Here is an 18,062-nt window from a genome sequence, read left to right on the forward strand (position 1 = left end):
GCATAGCTTGCTTCTGCGTTAGCTAATGGTTAGCGATAGCCGGGTTGAGCTAACTGTTAGCCAGTTAGCTGTTTAGCTACGACGTTAGCTGCCGGCTGTGCACGTTAGTTTGATGCTATCAGTTAGCCTAGAGTTAGCTGTTAGCTTGTGCTACGACCATTGACATTAGCCGTGAGAATAGCAGGGGGTTCTGGCACTCTGACTACGACATCATCTTTGACAGAAGATGTAGTCGGGCCTGCACCATGACAAGGCTCCGGCCATAGCTTCTTTTTGTCCCGCCAGCGAGAGGCCTTTCGTCAACGTGGAGACCTGTGTTGCGGCCTTTCGCCCTGCGTTCCTTGGTGCAGGTAAGATGAATGAAAATGTAATGACATTACCCCACTCTTCCTTCCTTCCCCTCCCGAATGTTTTGTTAATAACGATGTTTTTTTCCAGGCAAAACATATGTTACTTCACAACATTTGGAGATACGACATGTGCTGTGTGTGAATTGTCTTGGTCGTTTGTGTAGCTTGGGTAGCGTTGGGCCGTTGGCCAAAGCTGTGTGTGGCCTGGTGTCAGTACCTGGCTAGCCTATTTAGCTGATGTCGGCCATTGGCTCCTTGCTGCTTTGTTTTCTCTGGTATAGACCCTCTTCTCTTTGGATTTAAGTGTTGATCTTTGTCCTTTTGGATCTCTCATACATGCTCTCTCTCTAACACACACACACACGACAAACACACATGCTCTCTCTCTCTCTCTCTCTCTCTCTTTCTAACACACACAGTCTGCCTATGGCGGCCTTTCTCGATGGCTAGGCTGTGCTCGCTGAGTCTGTACCTAGTCAAGGATCTTCAGTCACAGTGCTCAGGTATTCTGCCACTGTGTACTCTCTGTTTAGGGCCAAATAGCATTTCAATTTCTTTCCAATGTGTCTCTCTCTCTCTTTCTCTCTCTCTCTGTACACTGTATATTGACTGTAGAACGGGAGCTCTCTCTCGCTCTCTCTCTTGCTATATGTTGACTGTATCATGCCCAGCCTCGGGCAGCGCTATTATTTAAGAATATGTTGACTGTATGAAAAAAAATATATATATATATATATATAATTATTATTATTTAATTTTTTTTTATATACCTTTTTGGGGGGGGGGGGGGGCCTCGCGTTTAAATCTCGCACAGGGCCTCGCATTTCTCCCAGGCGGCCCTGCACATACACACACATTATTAACTACAGCGATTGTGGCTATTTTATTTATAATGAGCAATTCTGAATGGCTCATTTCAAGAGGGAGGGTTCTTTTTCTCAGTGTTGAAACCCTCATCCTGTAAAAACAATGCAACACACAGGAAAAGGCCATTTTCACAATAGATCCCCTGTCTGGATTGCCCATCAGTCCCAGCAACAGTATTGCATTTTGGAGACTGTTGCAGGTAGGATTGGGCATCGTTTGGATTTGAACGATTCCGATTCCGATTCCAATCTCCATTTCGATTCCTGTTCTAAACTATTCTCGATTCCGATTCTTTGAGGTGCAGGTCAAAACAGGTCACAGCTTATTTAGTTTTTTCATACTATTCACATTGTCAGTTGACTTGATACAGTTTAATTTGGTTGCTGTACTGTAACTAGGGTATTAATTAACAAATTAATAAATAAATAAAAATTTAAAATAAAAAATTTAATAAAAAAAATAATCAAAATGCAAACATCTTCCGGTTCCGGAACCGGAAGTTAGTTCCTATTGGAACTGGTTCTCTGTGTTGTAGGTCAGGTGTTAATGCTAGAGCGAAGAAAGCGGTATCACCTGGAAGGAATGTGTTATGTCAGTTAGAATGAGGACAACCCCTCATTCTGTAAAAACAATGCAAAACATAGGGGAAAGTATTTACACATTTCAAAGTATGTGAATGTGCGCCAGATTGGATCATTAACATGACAGTAAAGCTCATTACAGCTCTGGAATTGGGAGACCCTGCCCCTCTTTATTTCCTTGTTATTTCCCGGGGTTTAGACTGTGACTGTGACCCAGTGGGGAAGCAAATGAGCTGTTGACATAATTACGGTAGCAGGCTTACAGTCCAATTGGGTCATTGGAATATCAATTTGCCCTCTGTGTGAACTTCTCACGGGCCCAGATAACAGGCTGTAAACATCGATCAGAAGGGGCGTCATCAATAAGCAACACAGTCCATCAGTGAGAGTGCTGCGGCTGAATACCGTTTACATTTACAGACTTCAACATACTAAATTAACTCAGAATAACGAGCGAGGAGGGCGGTCAGGTGGCGTAGCGGAGATTGCGCTCGTCACCAATGCAAGAGGCTGCGGTCTCGACTCCCGGAGTCAGCATTGCCTTGGCTTGGGCTGATCGCTATACTAACTCGTTTGGCTGGGTTAGGGGGAGGCAAGCCGTGGGTGGGAAACTGGCGTTGTGGACAGCGACGCCTACAGGTCAGGTCTGGGCGCTTGCTCAGCGGAGGCAGGACTTGAGGAAGGCAGCGTGACCTCCCATGCGTTACGCTTCACCAATGAGAGCCCTCGCTGCCGAGTGAGAAGAGAGCCACTGGCTGTCGCCGCACGTGTCGGAGGAAGCGTGCGGATACTTCAGGGTTCCCTTGTACCGACCAGTAGGAGAACCTGAGCATAACAACCAGGTAGGGGAGGGGGGGGGAATTGGCACAACGACTAAATTGGGACGGGGAGAAAACAGAGAAAAATCGGAGAAAGAGATACAAAAAAAAATAAAGAATAACAAGCGAGAAGATACAGGCGACCTGCGTCGTGACATGTTTATGAAATATCCCTTTTACAATTTTACGGAAGGCGTAGAAAGTATTAAGAAGGCATAGTTGATCATAATGCTTCATAACAGTGATCGTTAACACAGATAACTTCAGCATATCAGCAAAAAGCATCCAGTGTATGCATTCAGTCCACAGTCTATAATTGTATGATTGCTAGTTGAAATGATGGCTAGTAAAGATTGAGTACTCGATCTGGGAAAACATTACTCTGGATCCGACCTGGCACACAATATCAATAATAATTGTCTTTCATTCTTATCTGACTCATTGTTCTGTAGTAATCCTTGCAATGGGCCTGGTCTACAAGATACACTACACCACTATACCCATGTACATGTTGAAATACCTCCCAAAGGTCAGTGAATACCACGACCACAACACCAGAGGGAGTTCCACAAATCATGTTCAACCCAGATTCGGCTCAAACAAGGGACTAAACACATTTCGCAATTATGCCACATCAATGTGGAACGCCCTACCCACAGCCGTAAACAAATTTGAATCCCTACCCACCTTCAAAACCGCTCTCAAAGAGCACCTACGGGAGGCTGCAATTCGAAACTGGCCCCCGTAAAAATGTCCAAAAATGCTTGCACCACCCACCCCCTCCTAATGTACATTTCCCTCCCCCTCGTATGTATATATTTTCTGTTAGAATCTCTGTAAATGTCCGAACACCCTCCCACCCACCCAGGCACCCACCCCCTCCTAATGTACATTTCCCTCCCCCTCGTATGTATATATCTTCTGTTAGAATCTCTGTAAATGTCCAAACACCCTCCCACCCACCCACCCCCTCCTAATGTACATTTCCCTCCCCCTCGTATGTATATATTTACTGTTAGGATCTGTTTAACAGTATTGTATATTTGCATATCTTGTATGTCACAAATGTAACAGTACTGTATATCTGTATGGCATGTATGTCTCAAATGTCATGATTAGATTAGTTTAGATGATTAGATTAGATTCGTATATCTGTATATCTGTATGTTGTGTATGTCATAAATGTCATTATGAATTGAAAATGGGGGACTCTGATGTAAACAAGACAAAATTCTTTCTCTGGTCTGCATCCCCTTAACAATTGTGTGTATTGAGCTGTACTGTACAGACTGTACCCATGCTGCAATATATTAATTAAACATTTCAATCAATCCTGCCAAGATATGGACACTGAATTCATAATGATATACTGATGTCAAAATGATGTGTCTTTAAATACAGTCTTACTGAGAATATTGTATTAACCTGTTCCACTCGACGGGGTCGGTACCGACCCTTTTTGACATTATTATCATATAGGCATATTTTTATGAGTGATGAAAATAATTTGTGATTTTAAAATCAACCGTTTTCAAGTATTAACATCACTACTATGTCACAAATACATGTAGAATGTAAAACGTTAGGTTGGCAATAGTTTAGCAATAGATTAAAAGGGGACATGCATTGCTATTCCTTGAACTATTTGGGCAACTTTACACAATTCCTGTGAGCCTATTGAACACATCTGTATGTTTTTTTAATTATTTTATTCATTGTTTTATATTTCTAATCAAGTACTCAAAAGCCACATTTTCCTCTGTCATCCACACAGTATGAGACTGGCACAGAGAGAGAGATAGAGAGATAAAGAGAGAGAGAGCGAGAGGGAGAGGGAGAGGGAGGAAGGGAGGGAGAGAGGGACACAGAGTAGGGGTGGACGGTATAAACGGTATACGGTATAAACGGTATGAATTTGCTCTACGGTATGGATTTTGACTATACCGTGTAACCGGTAGGGCAGCTCTAAAATAGCAATGACGTCATGTAACCACAGCGCAACTATTTCACTCGCATTTGCCCCTAAAAATAGATAGAATTAGTCATAGATAATAGATATGTGCGAACTGGAAAAAGTTATTTAGGAGTCTTCGCGCAGTGGGCGTGCCAGCCCCTACCGCACGCATGTAAACACGGGTCTAGTAGTCTAGTGGGACGCGACACGGGAGGACGGCGGCATCTCCCTGAGCTAACGTTAGCTTAGCTACCGTTACAAAATGACCCAGTCAACTATTCACTTTTAGTTTAATACATGATGAGGCATTGTCCAACCGAACGGTATCTAGTCGGCCAGCTACCGATAGCTCCTGACATCAACAAACGCTCCACAAAGTCTAGTAGACTAGAGACGTGTATGCTACCTGTTAGCTCACGTTAGCGCAAGTTAGTTCACCGTTCAAAACGAAATGTCCCATTGAACTAAATAATTCACTGAGGCGTTGTATTAACGTTATATATCCGGCTAGCAGTAGCTACAGATCTGCTCCTGATATCAATGTCTTATAACACTGATTCGATGCTTATTCGAGCTGAGGGCTTGCTGAGCACACCAATAGGGTCCAGGTGCAGCGCCGGAGAATCCTGGCCGTAGCTCTGCTCGAGGCTACTCGAGTATAGGTCCAGATGCAGCTCCGGAGAATCCTGGCCGTAGCTGGAGGCTACTAGAGTACACACAGACAGTGGAGCTTGTTGCGTGGTGGCGATGTCTCGCAGATAATACAAGTACAAGTCTAATTATATAATATATATATTTTATAAAAAAAAAAAATTATATAAAATTAAATTAAATTTTTTTTTATCAAAATGATGATACCGTGATATATACCGTTACCGTCTATGCTTCAAATTATACCGTGATATAAATTTTAGACCATACCGTCCACCCCTAACACAGAGCAAATAAAATCAAATCAAATCAAGTTTATTTGTAAGGCCCGACAACACACGTTAATGTCCCCATGGGCCGTACACGTCTTCTTTAAACAAGTCAAGAAGAAACATAACAATAAGTCAAGAACAGAACAAGAACACCATAAGGTCCAACAAATTTAAAATAAATGCAAATAAATGAAAGAATGCAAGCACTCCCAGACATACCCCACGCGAAGGTAAGGAAAAACTCACTAAAACCTAACAATAGGGAAAAATGCTCCACAGGCAGTGTGGAAGAGAGAAACCTTAGAAGGGCCATTCAAGAGCATAAAGTTATCTCTCCACTGCTTCCCCGCGAGGTCCAGGTTGTGAGTAAATGAGTATGTGCTACTGCTGCTTCCCCGCGAGGTCCAGGTTGTGTGTAAATGAGTATGTGCTACTGCTGCTTCCTCGCTCACGGTTTGTTTCCCCGACAGAAGCTCCTCTCTCTCTATCTCCCTCTCTCTCACTCGCTCGTTGTCTGCCTCGCTCTGTTTGAGGAAGTGAAGATAATTCCACTCGCTCTGCTGTTGCTGTCAACCAAAATCAGTGCTATATTCACGTCAGCAAATCTGTCAAATCAGAACACCTTAGTTGAGTGAGGGAGGATCTCGTGAACTCGAGACTAGACTGATGAGTCAATATGATAATTAACCACATTGATATAATCCCCAATTGCTAGGAAAACATGCTAATCACTGAAAAAGGCTATTTATAATTAGGGATGCACGATAATTATCGGGCCAATATCAGCAATTATGACGTCATCCCGATAAACCCGATAACGTTATTGATAGCTCCGATAATATATAATAAATTTTTTGGTTAAAAGAAATCCGGTGTGGTGGATTGGGATGAAGGGCGCTTGTTTTTATTATAGCCTCCTCCCGTTTTGCCAGTACTGTGGTACGACTGATAGCGTGTGGTTTAGGAACAGGGAGTTTTTCACAAATCCAGCGCTCCCTTTCTTGGCTGTGACGTAGACACGTGACATTCAGAGGCAGCAGATGGTAAACACTAAACAAAGATGGCGTCGTCGCCGTCTGACTTTTTCAAAGTTTCAGAGGAAAACAGTGCGCTTGCTATTTGTAACAAATGCAGAAGTTCCACGAGGAGGGAAAGGGGCAACAAGCTATAACACATCCAACCTAATAAGTCACCTGAAACATCACCACCGCTACGATGGTGTATTAAAATCCGACGACGCCGCCGAGCAGCTAAAGGCTAAGCTCATCCAAAACCAGCTGCACACCGGCGCGGCTTGTACCTAGGCTATTGACGAGGCGTTTGCAAAATTAAAGACGTTTGACAGAGATGATTTGTCTGGTTTATTTAATTCTTTTTGAGGCGTGCTGTCTTATAAATGCCAAGTAATAGTTGTTTCATGGACCAAGACCACAACAGTCTCCTCTCCTATAGCGTCAAATGTTTTATCTGCTGACACCTGTTGGTTTTTAGTTCACTCATTGTTCAGGGATTGATTGATTGAAAACTTTATTAACAGATTGCAGAATGGGTACAATACAGTACGGCTCAATACACACAATTGTTAAGGGGATGCAGACCAGAGAAAGACATTCGTCTTGTTTACATCAGGGTCCCCCATTTTCAATTCATCAGTGAAACACATTGTTAATGACATTGACGGATTGTGAATTTTGTGATTGACTCAAATTATATTTATTTGGAAAAATAAATATAGTCACTTTATTGGAAGAGTCAAAACTGTTCTCTTTGCTTTGTTTTGTTCATAGTAGTAACGCTCATGTCATGATAAATCTGGTTAGGTCAAAACTACAGGAATATACATTTAAGTTGGTGTTAAGTTATTGTCCTGGGAAGTCTTTTTATGTATTATTATTGTATTGTGATGTGTTTTGTTTCATGTTGATTTTTTTTTTTTATTTTGATAAAAAATATATATATATATACATTTAAAAATGTTTTTTATAATACAATAAATATCGGTTATCTGTATCGGTTATCGGCTTGAGGAGCATAAAGTTATCTGTATCGGTGTAAAAAAAATCAATATCGTGCATCCCTATTTATAATGCATGTCCCCTTTAACATGCATTAGGAAATATCTTACCTGAGTGTGAAGCTCTCCAGATTGGACGTGCTGGACAGGAAGACATAGAAGGTGGCCACATCGCTGGTCTTCAGGGGCTTAGACGACGTCTGGACCACCACAGCGCCCCCTAGCCTCAGTCGCAGGAAGGTGGGGTTCCCTGGAGGCGTTCTGAGCAGGTTGACGCTCCCTATCCTCCTCATGGGTGTTCCTGAACCCCCAGGGCCTCCCCTGCCTGCTCTGCCCACCCCCACACGCTGCAGGCTGTCCTGGGGCACACACTGGCCCATGCGGTCCCTGCGGCTCTGGAAGTAGACTTCCACAGGGTTCCCTTGGGACCCTCTTCCCCCTGCTCCTTCCATATCCCTGCTGGAGCCGCCGGAGCGGCTAGCCGGGCTGAACCAGGCCGTTTCAGGCTTGAGCTGGGCCACGCAGAACCCACCCGGTGACACCAGGCAAGCTCCACGCACCTCCCGTATCCCCCAGAAAGCGTACGCCGTCACGCAGTGAGAATCGTCCTTGGCCTGGGCTCCTTTCTCCTCACCTGTGTCACCAGGCCCCACACCTCCCAGCCCAGTGATGACATCACTTCCTGTGGGCATGTGGAAGAGGACCCTGACGATGGGTGCAGAAGAGCGGACCTGGCGGGCCAGAATGACCGGCAGGATCCTGCGGCCACTCAGGAGTAGGTCCTGGGAGACGGGGGCGTCCACGGTCAGCGCACCGTAGGAGGCGTTGACGGTCGGCGGAAGGAGCCCGACCCCTGGGCCTGTGATCAGAAATGTCTGCCTCTGGGTCCTCAGGCTGGAGTTCCCTGGTTGCTCTGGGCCGGTCTGCCTCAGGAACACATGGTCCAAGTTGAGGACCTGGAAGCCCACTGAGGGGTAGACTGGGGAGGGGGAAGTGGTGGACATGATGTCCTCAAATACCTTCTGGCTCTCAGCACCTAGACAGGGAAGAAGAAGAAGAAGAAGAAGAAGAAGAAGAAGAAGAAGAAGAAGAAGAAGAAGAAGAAGAAGAAGAAGAAGAAGAAGAAGAAGAAGAAGAAGAAGAAGAAGAAGAAGAAGAAGAAGAAGAAGAAGAAGAAGAAGAAGAAGAAGAAGAAGAAGAAGAAGAAGAAGAAGAAGAAGAAGTAGAAGAAGAAGTAGAAGAAGTAGAAGAAGTTAATTTCATAACATCAAGAATCGTATCTTACCATACATCCCTCTTAGATACACACACCATACATGCATTTATCCAGAAAGGCCCAAGCAAAATACAGAATAAAAGGTTATATATCTTCAACTCTGCACAAAGGATGAGTAACAATCATGTTTGCACAGTCCTGTAGTAGCTAATCACTACTGGACAGATCAGATTTCACATCTGCAAAGATCCTCGTTCACACTGTGTTCTGTGCTTGACCCATGATAGGCTGATAATCTCCACAGTATGACACCTAACCAGTGGTTTGCTTAATATTGATTAATATGAATAGAGTGTGGTGACTTTTATTATCAAATGGAATGTGACAACCACATTCTGTACAGGGTAATCTTAATATATTCTGGCTTGTGTGTATGTGCTTGTAATGATGGTGTAAGGTTAGATGTATGCTACTGCACTTGAATGTTATTATTTAATGTAATTAATTTGCTCACCACTAGGGATATTGTTTCAACCCTCTCAACGTGTATAATTTACTGTATATTCCGAGGTATTAACAGAGTGTACATAAGACCAGTGCATCTCACTGTATATATGGAGAAAAGATTATTCTTACTAAATGTTGTACATGAATCACTATCCGTGGATTCATTTGTATTGTACTGTAAAATAATCATTTTCAAGTAATAGTTTTGCATTGGCTTTTTGTTGTTGTAGCAATGAATAGTGAATGAATAGAGTTGAATCAACTAAATAGCAGTGATGCCAACTTGATATTCAATATTAACTTGCTCCATTTATTATTATTAAAAGAAATATTCATAGTAGGGGAGTAAAGGTACACATATCCGTACCGAAACGAACCGTTGCAGTGTGTACCGTACCTTACCGAAAGGCTGTAGTGTGTACCGAATACAACGGTATGTTAACCGCCCACAGGGCTGTTTTTTTCACAATCTAATATAATTATTATTATTTTTTCTTTTCTTTACAAGTCGATTATTAATTTCAATATAGAATATTAGTTGACAGCCCTACAAGTACAATTAGTTACTGCACACTACATCACCCCTGAGTGGAACATGGAAAGCCAAACTTTCCCCCACTGTACCGAAAACCTGTACCAAACCGTGACTTCAAAACCAAGGTACGTACCGAACCGTGGTTTTACACCCCTAATTCATACTGTAGTATTCGATCGCAGACATCTCGGACGCAAACAGCAGGTGACTGTAATCAAATAGCAGGTGGTCATCATTCATTGACAATAGCGGCCAATGAGCTGTGGCATTGTGCCATATTGTATGGCAAAAGAAAACATCATGAGAATACTATGAATTTGATCATATAAGTTGAGACAACCTGTGTGGTTTTGTGGTGGTACATTTATTTTACCAATGCGATGTAAAAGATGGTTTCACTGAAACATGAATGGTATTTCCCATCAGTTTGTAGTATTTAACGTTAAGATCTTTTTAATGTATGTTTTTATCATTAAAAACAGCGGCGCAAAAAACACCACCCTCATGATTTTAGATGACAGCCTGCTAGATGAGTTTGCATTTCAAGCTAACATTTGAAAATAATTATAATAATAATTAAAATACATCTATGGCAAAAACCCATTAAACTGAGACTGTTCTGGGTCCACTTCCTGATATTCACTATCAGGTGAATGGTAGTGTTTGAGCCTGAGGAGACAGCTGAGCTAAGGTAGCATATATTAGAAATTAATTGTATATGTTCAATAATGTAGACAGACAGTTTTTCTTAACTCCTACAAATTATGTTTTTCTGTCGAAAAAATTGTATTTCCCTTCCAAGAGCAGCGATACTATCTAGTTCATATTGTATGAATCCTTGCAGATTCTATATTAAGATCATCAAAGGAATTCTCTGAAGAGCAATAACGCAACAGGGGATATTGACTTTCTAATGCTTCTATTTATTTTTAATGTAGGCATCGTATTCATTCCATTGTAACAACTTTGCTTAGAGAGACAAAGTGTATGGTCTCTATCAGACCGCATTTAGATCTTTAAAGGGAAAAATAGAATTCACTTGTTATGTTGCTAAAATATTGTATCAGTTTCAAGTTGACATCCGACGACCTGTCTGCATGTTTGGATACCTTCGCCTATTTTGGTTGTGGAAGCAGAGTTTGGCCTACAAGATGACATGATGGAGAAAGAAAGAAAGAAAAAAATATCCATTCATTGTCAATGGAACAAGTCCGAAAAGTCTCAAATTCGAGTCTTGATGCTCTCTCTGATTTCCAGCTTTGAGAGACCCTCCTCTATAATCTACAGATTATTGGAATGAGCACAGTGTAAATTCTATTTTAGGATGGATTTTCTCTCTCCAGGGACTCAGTAAAGGGGGAAGAGACAATGAGCACCGCAGTTTAAAACCCAACACTATCCACTCAAATGTAAAATCCAACTTAACCAAGACAGTTGTCTGTCCGAGTCACTATTCCATGGAAATAAGATTTTTTCAACTTTATTTCTATATTATTTATCGCACAGCGGCACTAGACAGCAATATAACTTGTATTAGCCTAATATGAAAGCGGATGATTAAATGTTTTCAGGGACATAGTGGAGGGTGAAGCCATCTAAACTCAGTTCACTCAACCTGTTAACCGTGAAATAGAATTTACCCATCTTCACCTGATCTATATCTCTGCTATTTAAATACTCCATGATTAAAATGCATAGTAGGCTATGCTTTCGAGTCAGTAGTGGCAGCCTCATGTGAGGTACACAGAACATGATCCTTGTAAGAAATTAAAAGATTAATCAATACTTTATTAAAGTGTACCTGACATATCTTTTTCTTTGCCAGAAAATAAATAGTTAAATAAAAGGTGTCGTATTTTGGGGATATGCTACTGTACATTATAATTTATTCTATAATAAACACGGAAAAGATAGTTCAGAATAATATGAATTTGTCTTTTATTTTCTGGAATAGAACACACTTTTTGTGTAAACTTACATGTATGGGTGCTAATACAGACTATAATATGTATGGTGACATTTTGTTGTGAAGAATTGATTTAGTAAAGACTATGACCCTTTTATGTCAAAGCACATTCCTCTTACCCTTTCGGTATCTTTTTTACATGCTATTTGGGGTTTTGTGAAATATCTCAAATGGGTCTGCAGTTCATGGGAAAACCACCTGTCATTTTACCAAACGTTTATCTAAAGAGAAGTCTGTTCACTCTGTCATCGTCTTGGTAACAGGAACTAACAAGACTAACCAGACCTGAGCCCTGTCTCATTGAGTGGAGAGTCGTCCGTATCTAAGAGAGTCAGTCATACACATCATCATTTATTGTCTTTTGTGTGTTTGTGTGTGATTGTGTGTGTTTGTGTGTGTGAATGTGTGTGTGTGTGTGTGATGTGTGTGTGATCGCTATACTTGACTTGACTCTACATGATGTTGTGATGTGTGTGTGATCGTTATACTTGACTTGACTCTACATGATGTTGTGATGTGTGTGTGATCGTTATACTTGACTTGACTCTACATGTTGTGATGTGTGTGTGATCGTTATACTTGACTTGACTACATGATGTTGTGATGTGTGTGTGATCGTTATACTTGACTTGACTCTACATGTTGTGATGTGTGTGTGATCGTTATACTTGACTTGACTCTACATGTTGTGATGTGTGTGTGATCGTTATACTTGACTTGACTCTACATGTTGTGATGTGTGTGTGATCGTTATACTTGACTTGACTCTACATGTTGTGATGTGTGTGTGATCGTTATACTTGACTTGACTCTACATGATGTTGTGATGTGTGTGTGATCGTTATACTTGACTTGACTCTACATGTTGTGATGTGTGTGTGATCGTTATACTTGACTTGACTCTACATGTTGTGATGTGTGTGTGATCGTTATACTTGACGGGCCAAGGTGCAACAATATAACAATTTGATATGTGAGAGCATCTGCATAGTAGCTCCCTTCCATGTTTGACAGATGTTAGTTGTACACAGTTATACTCAGCCATCCGTATGGAATAACTATGTAGAAGCAAGCATGGTAAGAGTAAGACCTCGTTTTTGAAAATTCCTCTGAACCAAATGTTATTCAAGAGGATGAAATATTTCATTTTGTAAAATTCCTTATTCCAAAATTCACTGAAATTGTATGTAAATTGTGACGAAAGCTTATTAAAGACATATTAAACTGCTATACAGTATGCAGTGTCATACAATATGTATGTCCCACAAACTGCTTATAATTGCAGTTTAGGAACCTAACTTTCTACTGAACGCACAGAGGAAATTGGTATCTATCTTCTCGTCTGACTCTGGAGAAGATGGTTAATTTCCCATAATGTTGGCGTATTCCTTTAAGGTTCCTAAACCTACACGCACACACACGCGCGCACACTTCTCTCTCTTTCCAACACTCATTTTTCAGTCATTGTAAACTGAGAGGAGATGTTCAGATAAATCAGCCAGGATGAAATGTCATTCACAACGCTGGGCGGATGTTTCAAAGAAGCAGACAAGGATTTTGATTGCTTAGCAATGGGGAAATCATTTACCCTTCATGCCCACTGCAATCTGGATAAACAAGTTTCTGCTATAATTACCTTATTTGTTAAAGGAGGTTGGACAAGCCAATTAAAGCCAGTGGACAAAACATGCAGCAGAGACTGACCTTCATGTCTTGACCTGCGTTGGCATGTCTCTCCCTCATTTAGTGAGCCAGTCTCACCTCTGAGAGCATGTATCTTCCTCATTTAGCGAGCCTGTCTCACCTCTGAGAGCATGTCTCTCCCTCATTTAGCGAGCCTGTCTCACCTCTGAGAGCATGTCTCTCCCTCATTTAGTGAGCCCGTCTCACCTCTGAGAGCATGTATCTCCCTCATTTAGCGAACCTGTCTCACCTCTGAGAGGAGCTGGTAAACAGACATGATTAGGCTTGGGCGGTATGACGGTATTAAGGTATACCAGGGTATTTAGAAATACCTACGGTATTGATTTTCAATACCGTCCGTCACCGTCAAAATCACAGATGCGCTTCAGTTTCTATAACAGTGAAACGGAGTTTTGAGTGTAGTGCACACACTGAGTGTAGTGCACACACTCGCCAGCAGAGGGCGAGACCGCTCTAGTGGAGCGAGTGGGTCACAACGGTGTAATGTTGCGACAGTGCTGTGAAAATACCGTAAAGCGTTGTGACGAGAGCAGTGTTGTTGTGGTCCTTGTGGAGCAATCAGTCTCTTATTATATGTGAACTAAAGAGTACAAGGTTTACACAACAGCCCCCACCCGCCTTTTTATTGTATTTGTACCGTCCTGTACTATCCGCTGTCAGCTGTTTATCTCTCTCTGTGAGCTACTGAGCTTGAATAAATAGCGTTAGCTCAAGTTAGTAGCGTTAGCTCTGCGGCTAATCTTGGATTACCCTGAACTAAATCAATGGCTAGGTTATAAAGCATTCGAGTAGTTTTTACTGCACATAGAAGTAGCCAAACAACGGGAGCATTTCGGGAGCATATGACCAAAACCCAGGCAATTTCTAGCCCTTAAGGAATCAAATAGTCTGCCATGGCTATAGGCTAGATGCTAACGCTAAAACGGTGCGGGCTTCTACCGGTGCGGGACGGGACTATCATTCTGAGAGCTGACGATGATTTGTTTACTTGGTAACACGTAACACCCCCCCCCCCCCCCCCCGCTGATGAAAATGAAAGTCATACCGTCAAATACCGTGCACCGGGGTATTATAACATAAAGGTTTGCCGGTTTGAAAATAAGGATACCGCCCAAGCCTAGACATGATATTGTAATCTAGATCAGAGAAGAAAAACAAAGAAAAAAATTATTCTGATACTAAGAAAATGCTTTTGCTTCACATTGTGATGCTCAGGTATAACGAGGCTGATCTCATTGAGCAGACAGCCCTGGAGGGAGGAAGTACAGAGACAAGATCTATCTGAAATAATAATAAAAAAATAAAAATAAATCAAACCCTAACTAACCTTACTGTCATGCACTTGTCCTAATAAACTAACCTACACTGTAACACGCAACACTTTGATGAATATTGTTACTCAGCTGATAGAGTTGTACCCTTCCTGATGACCTGTCGTACAGAACTTGTAAGTCGCTTTGGATAAAAGCGTCAGCTAAATGACTAAATGTAAATGTAAAATGAGATTTACAATCCAATTTACAATCCACTGTAAAAGACCAGAGAGGTTATGTAGCCTACTTCTGGGTTATAGGTATGAACATCAGAAATGTCATGGAATTCCCAAACAATTGTAAGTACATTGCCTTTTTCAAATCTTAAAAAAAGAAAAAGATGGATACACCTACCACTCGTCTGAAGCCATGGTTTTACTCTCTACGTTGACATATGTTAGCATTGAGGTAACCTAGCTGTGATCTCAAAACGTGTCCTGCCCCTTGATGTGTACTGCTTCACAAGCACCTGCCAGTGCGCTATGAAATATAACAACCACAATTGATCCTGAAATGTGACACAGGTCTTCAGTTGCATTTCCTGAAACCATTTTGGCATTTAAATCATCTTGGCTCAATTTCACAAAAACATTACAAGGCTTTCATCACTATGTTTTAAAAATAGAGTGAGTCAGCATGCAACCATTCTTAATATATATTTGTGATCAGGCACGGTCTAGGCCGCCAGGTCCTAACCACTACTACACCATGTCAGAGAGGTCCCAACCACTACAACACCATGACAGAGAGGTCCCAACCACTACTACACCATGAAAGAGTGGTCCCAACCACTACTACACCATGTCAGAGTGGTCCCAACCACTACTACACCATGTCAGAGAGGTCCCAACCACTACTACACCATGTCAGAGTGGTCCCAACCACTACTACACCATGTCAGAGAGGTACTAACCACTACTACACCATGTCAGAGAGGTACTAACCACTACTACACCATGTCAGAGTGGTCCCAACTACTACTACACCATGTCAGAGAGGTCCCAACCACTACTACACCATGTCAGAGAGGTCCTAACTACTACTACACCATGTCAGAGAGGTCCCAACCACTACTACACCATGTCAGAGAGGTCCCAACCACTACTACACCATGTCAGAGAGGTCCCAACCACTACTACACCATGTCAGAGTGGTCCCAACCACTACTACACCATGTCAGAGAGGTCCCAACCACTACTACACCATGTCAGAGTGGTCCCAACCACTACTACACCATGTCAGAGAGGTCCCAACCACTACTACACCATGTCAGAGTGGTCCCAACCACTACTACACCATGTCAGAGTGGTCCCAACCACTACTACACCATTTCAGAGAGGTCCCAACCACTACTACACCATGTCAGAGAGGTCCTAACTACTACTACACCATGTCAGAGAGGTACTAACCACTACTACACCATGTCAGAGAGGTCCCAACCACTACTACACCATGTCAGAGAGGTCCCAACCACTACTACACCATTTCAGAGAGGTCCCAACCACTACTACACCATGTCAGAGAGGTACTAACCACTACTACACCATGTCAGAGTGGTCCCAACCTCTACTACACCATTTCAGAGAGGTACTAACCACTACTACACCATGTCAGAGAGGTCCCAACCACTACTACACCATTTCAGAGAGGTCCCAACCACTACTACACCATGTCAGAGTGGTCCTAACTACTACCATGTCAGAGAGGTCCCAACCACTACTACACCATTTCAGAGAGGTCCCAACCACTACTACACCATGTCAGAGTGGTCCTAACTACTACCATGTCAGAGAGGTCCTAACCACTACTACCGACATTTCCGCCTGGATGACGACCAACCACCTCAAACTGAAAACTGAGTTACTTCAACAGCCAGCCAAACCTTCCCCCAAACCTTCCCCGCCTTTCATCACAGTGGAGAATGTAGCCGTGGCTTCATCCCCGGCCGCCAAGAACCTAGTTGTAGTCCTTGACGACCGGCTGAACTTCTCTGCTCACAATGACGCAACAACCAGAACCTGCAGATTCTTTCTGAGCAACGTCAGAAGGATCCACCCCTTCCTTACAAAAGAAGCCACTCAACTCCTCCTGCAATCAACAGTCATGTCTCGCTGGTCTACCGACTACCGCCACCAAGCCACTTCAACTCATACAGAACGCAACGGCCCACCTGATCTCTAACCTACCAAAGTCAGCCCATGTTACCCCACTTCTTAGAGAGCTGCACTGGCTTCCCATTGCCGCACAAATCCGCCTGGATGTCCTTGACCTGGCATACCATTCCACCTTCGACTAAAAACACACTTCTTAAATAACCTTTGTACTGTCTTAGACTTTCACTATCATGCACTTGTAACAGTGTCTGGCTGTGTGAACGTCAACTTGTCAGAACGAAAACAATAGCACCAGGATAGAAGTAGCCACCAGACGTTGTATCTTCTGGGATTCTGTACATACCCGTTTATTAACAACAATATAAAAAATGACTATTACCCTATGATGTACACAACTATATAAATTAAATGGTGATGGTAAATGGCTGCTTTTTTATATAGCGCTTTTATCCAAAGCGCTTTACAATTTGTTACTCACATTTTACCCATTCACTCACACATTCACACACCGACGGCGGAAGCAACCATGCAAGGTGCCAACCTGCTCATCGGGAGCAATTAGGGGTTAAGTGTCTTGCTCAAGGACACATCGACACGCTGCCCGGGAGGAGCGGGAATTGAACCGGGAACCTCCGGATTGCCAGACGACTGCTCTACCTCCCGAGCCACTGTCATGATCACAAACACTAGCCACATCGTTACTAGATCAATAATTATAACAACAAGTTGACGCTTGATGCTGCTGTCAGACGTCAGGTGAAGCAGGAAGTGAAAACTATGGCTCACGTTAAATAAACCCAAACCTGTACATTAGGCACAAACAATGGAGCGCCACCCAGTGACCAAACACGGCACTGCTACCAAACAACAACACAGAAATAGAATAGGCCCATTTGTGACCGTTTTGCTACTAAATAAACTACTAAATAATTTCCCTTGCCTATATTACTACCTACTATGCTAATATGTCTTTACTATGCACTCAAGACTGTAGCACCCAAGTTCAACACTCTTTGACAAACATTGCTACTTAGCTGCCAGAGTTGTCCCCTTCCTGCTGACCTGTTGTACATAACTTGTAAATTGATTTGACCACTACTACACCATGTCAGAGAGGTCCTACTACACCATGGCAGAGAGGTCCTAACCACTACATGTACAGTATTCTACTGTTACCCACCACTCCAAACTAAACTACCA

General features: G+C 42.5%; 1 protein-coding gene across 1 annotated transcript in view; it reads right to left on the reverse strand.

Annotated features, from left to right (window-relative positions):
• LOC311237142 (transmembrane protein 132C-like) overlaps nucleotides 1–18,062 on the reverse strand; it is a gene marked incomplete at its 5' end in the record, with an annotated part of 190,347 nt that overhangs the window by 151,350 nt on the left and 20,935 nt on the right. The window contains one exon of the mRNA XM_084324948.1: nucleotides 7,619–8,543. Within this exon, the coding sequence (XP_084181074.1) occupies nucleotides 7,619–8,543 (925 nt within the window). The remainder of the gene's footprint in view (nucleotides 1–7,618; nucleotides 8,544–18,062) is intronic.

This window comes from Notolepis coatsorum, assembly GCF_963971535.1.
Source record: "Notolepis coatsorum genome assembly, chromosome: 11".
Lineage (NCBI taxonomy): Eukaryota > Metazoa > Chordata > Actinopteri > Aulopiformes > Paralepididae > Notolepis > Notolepis coatsorum.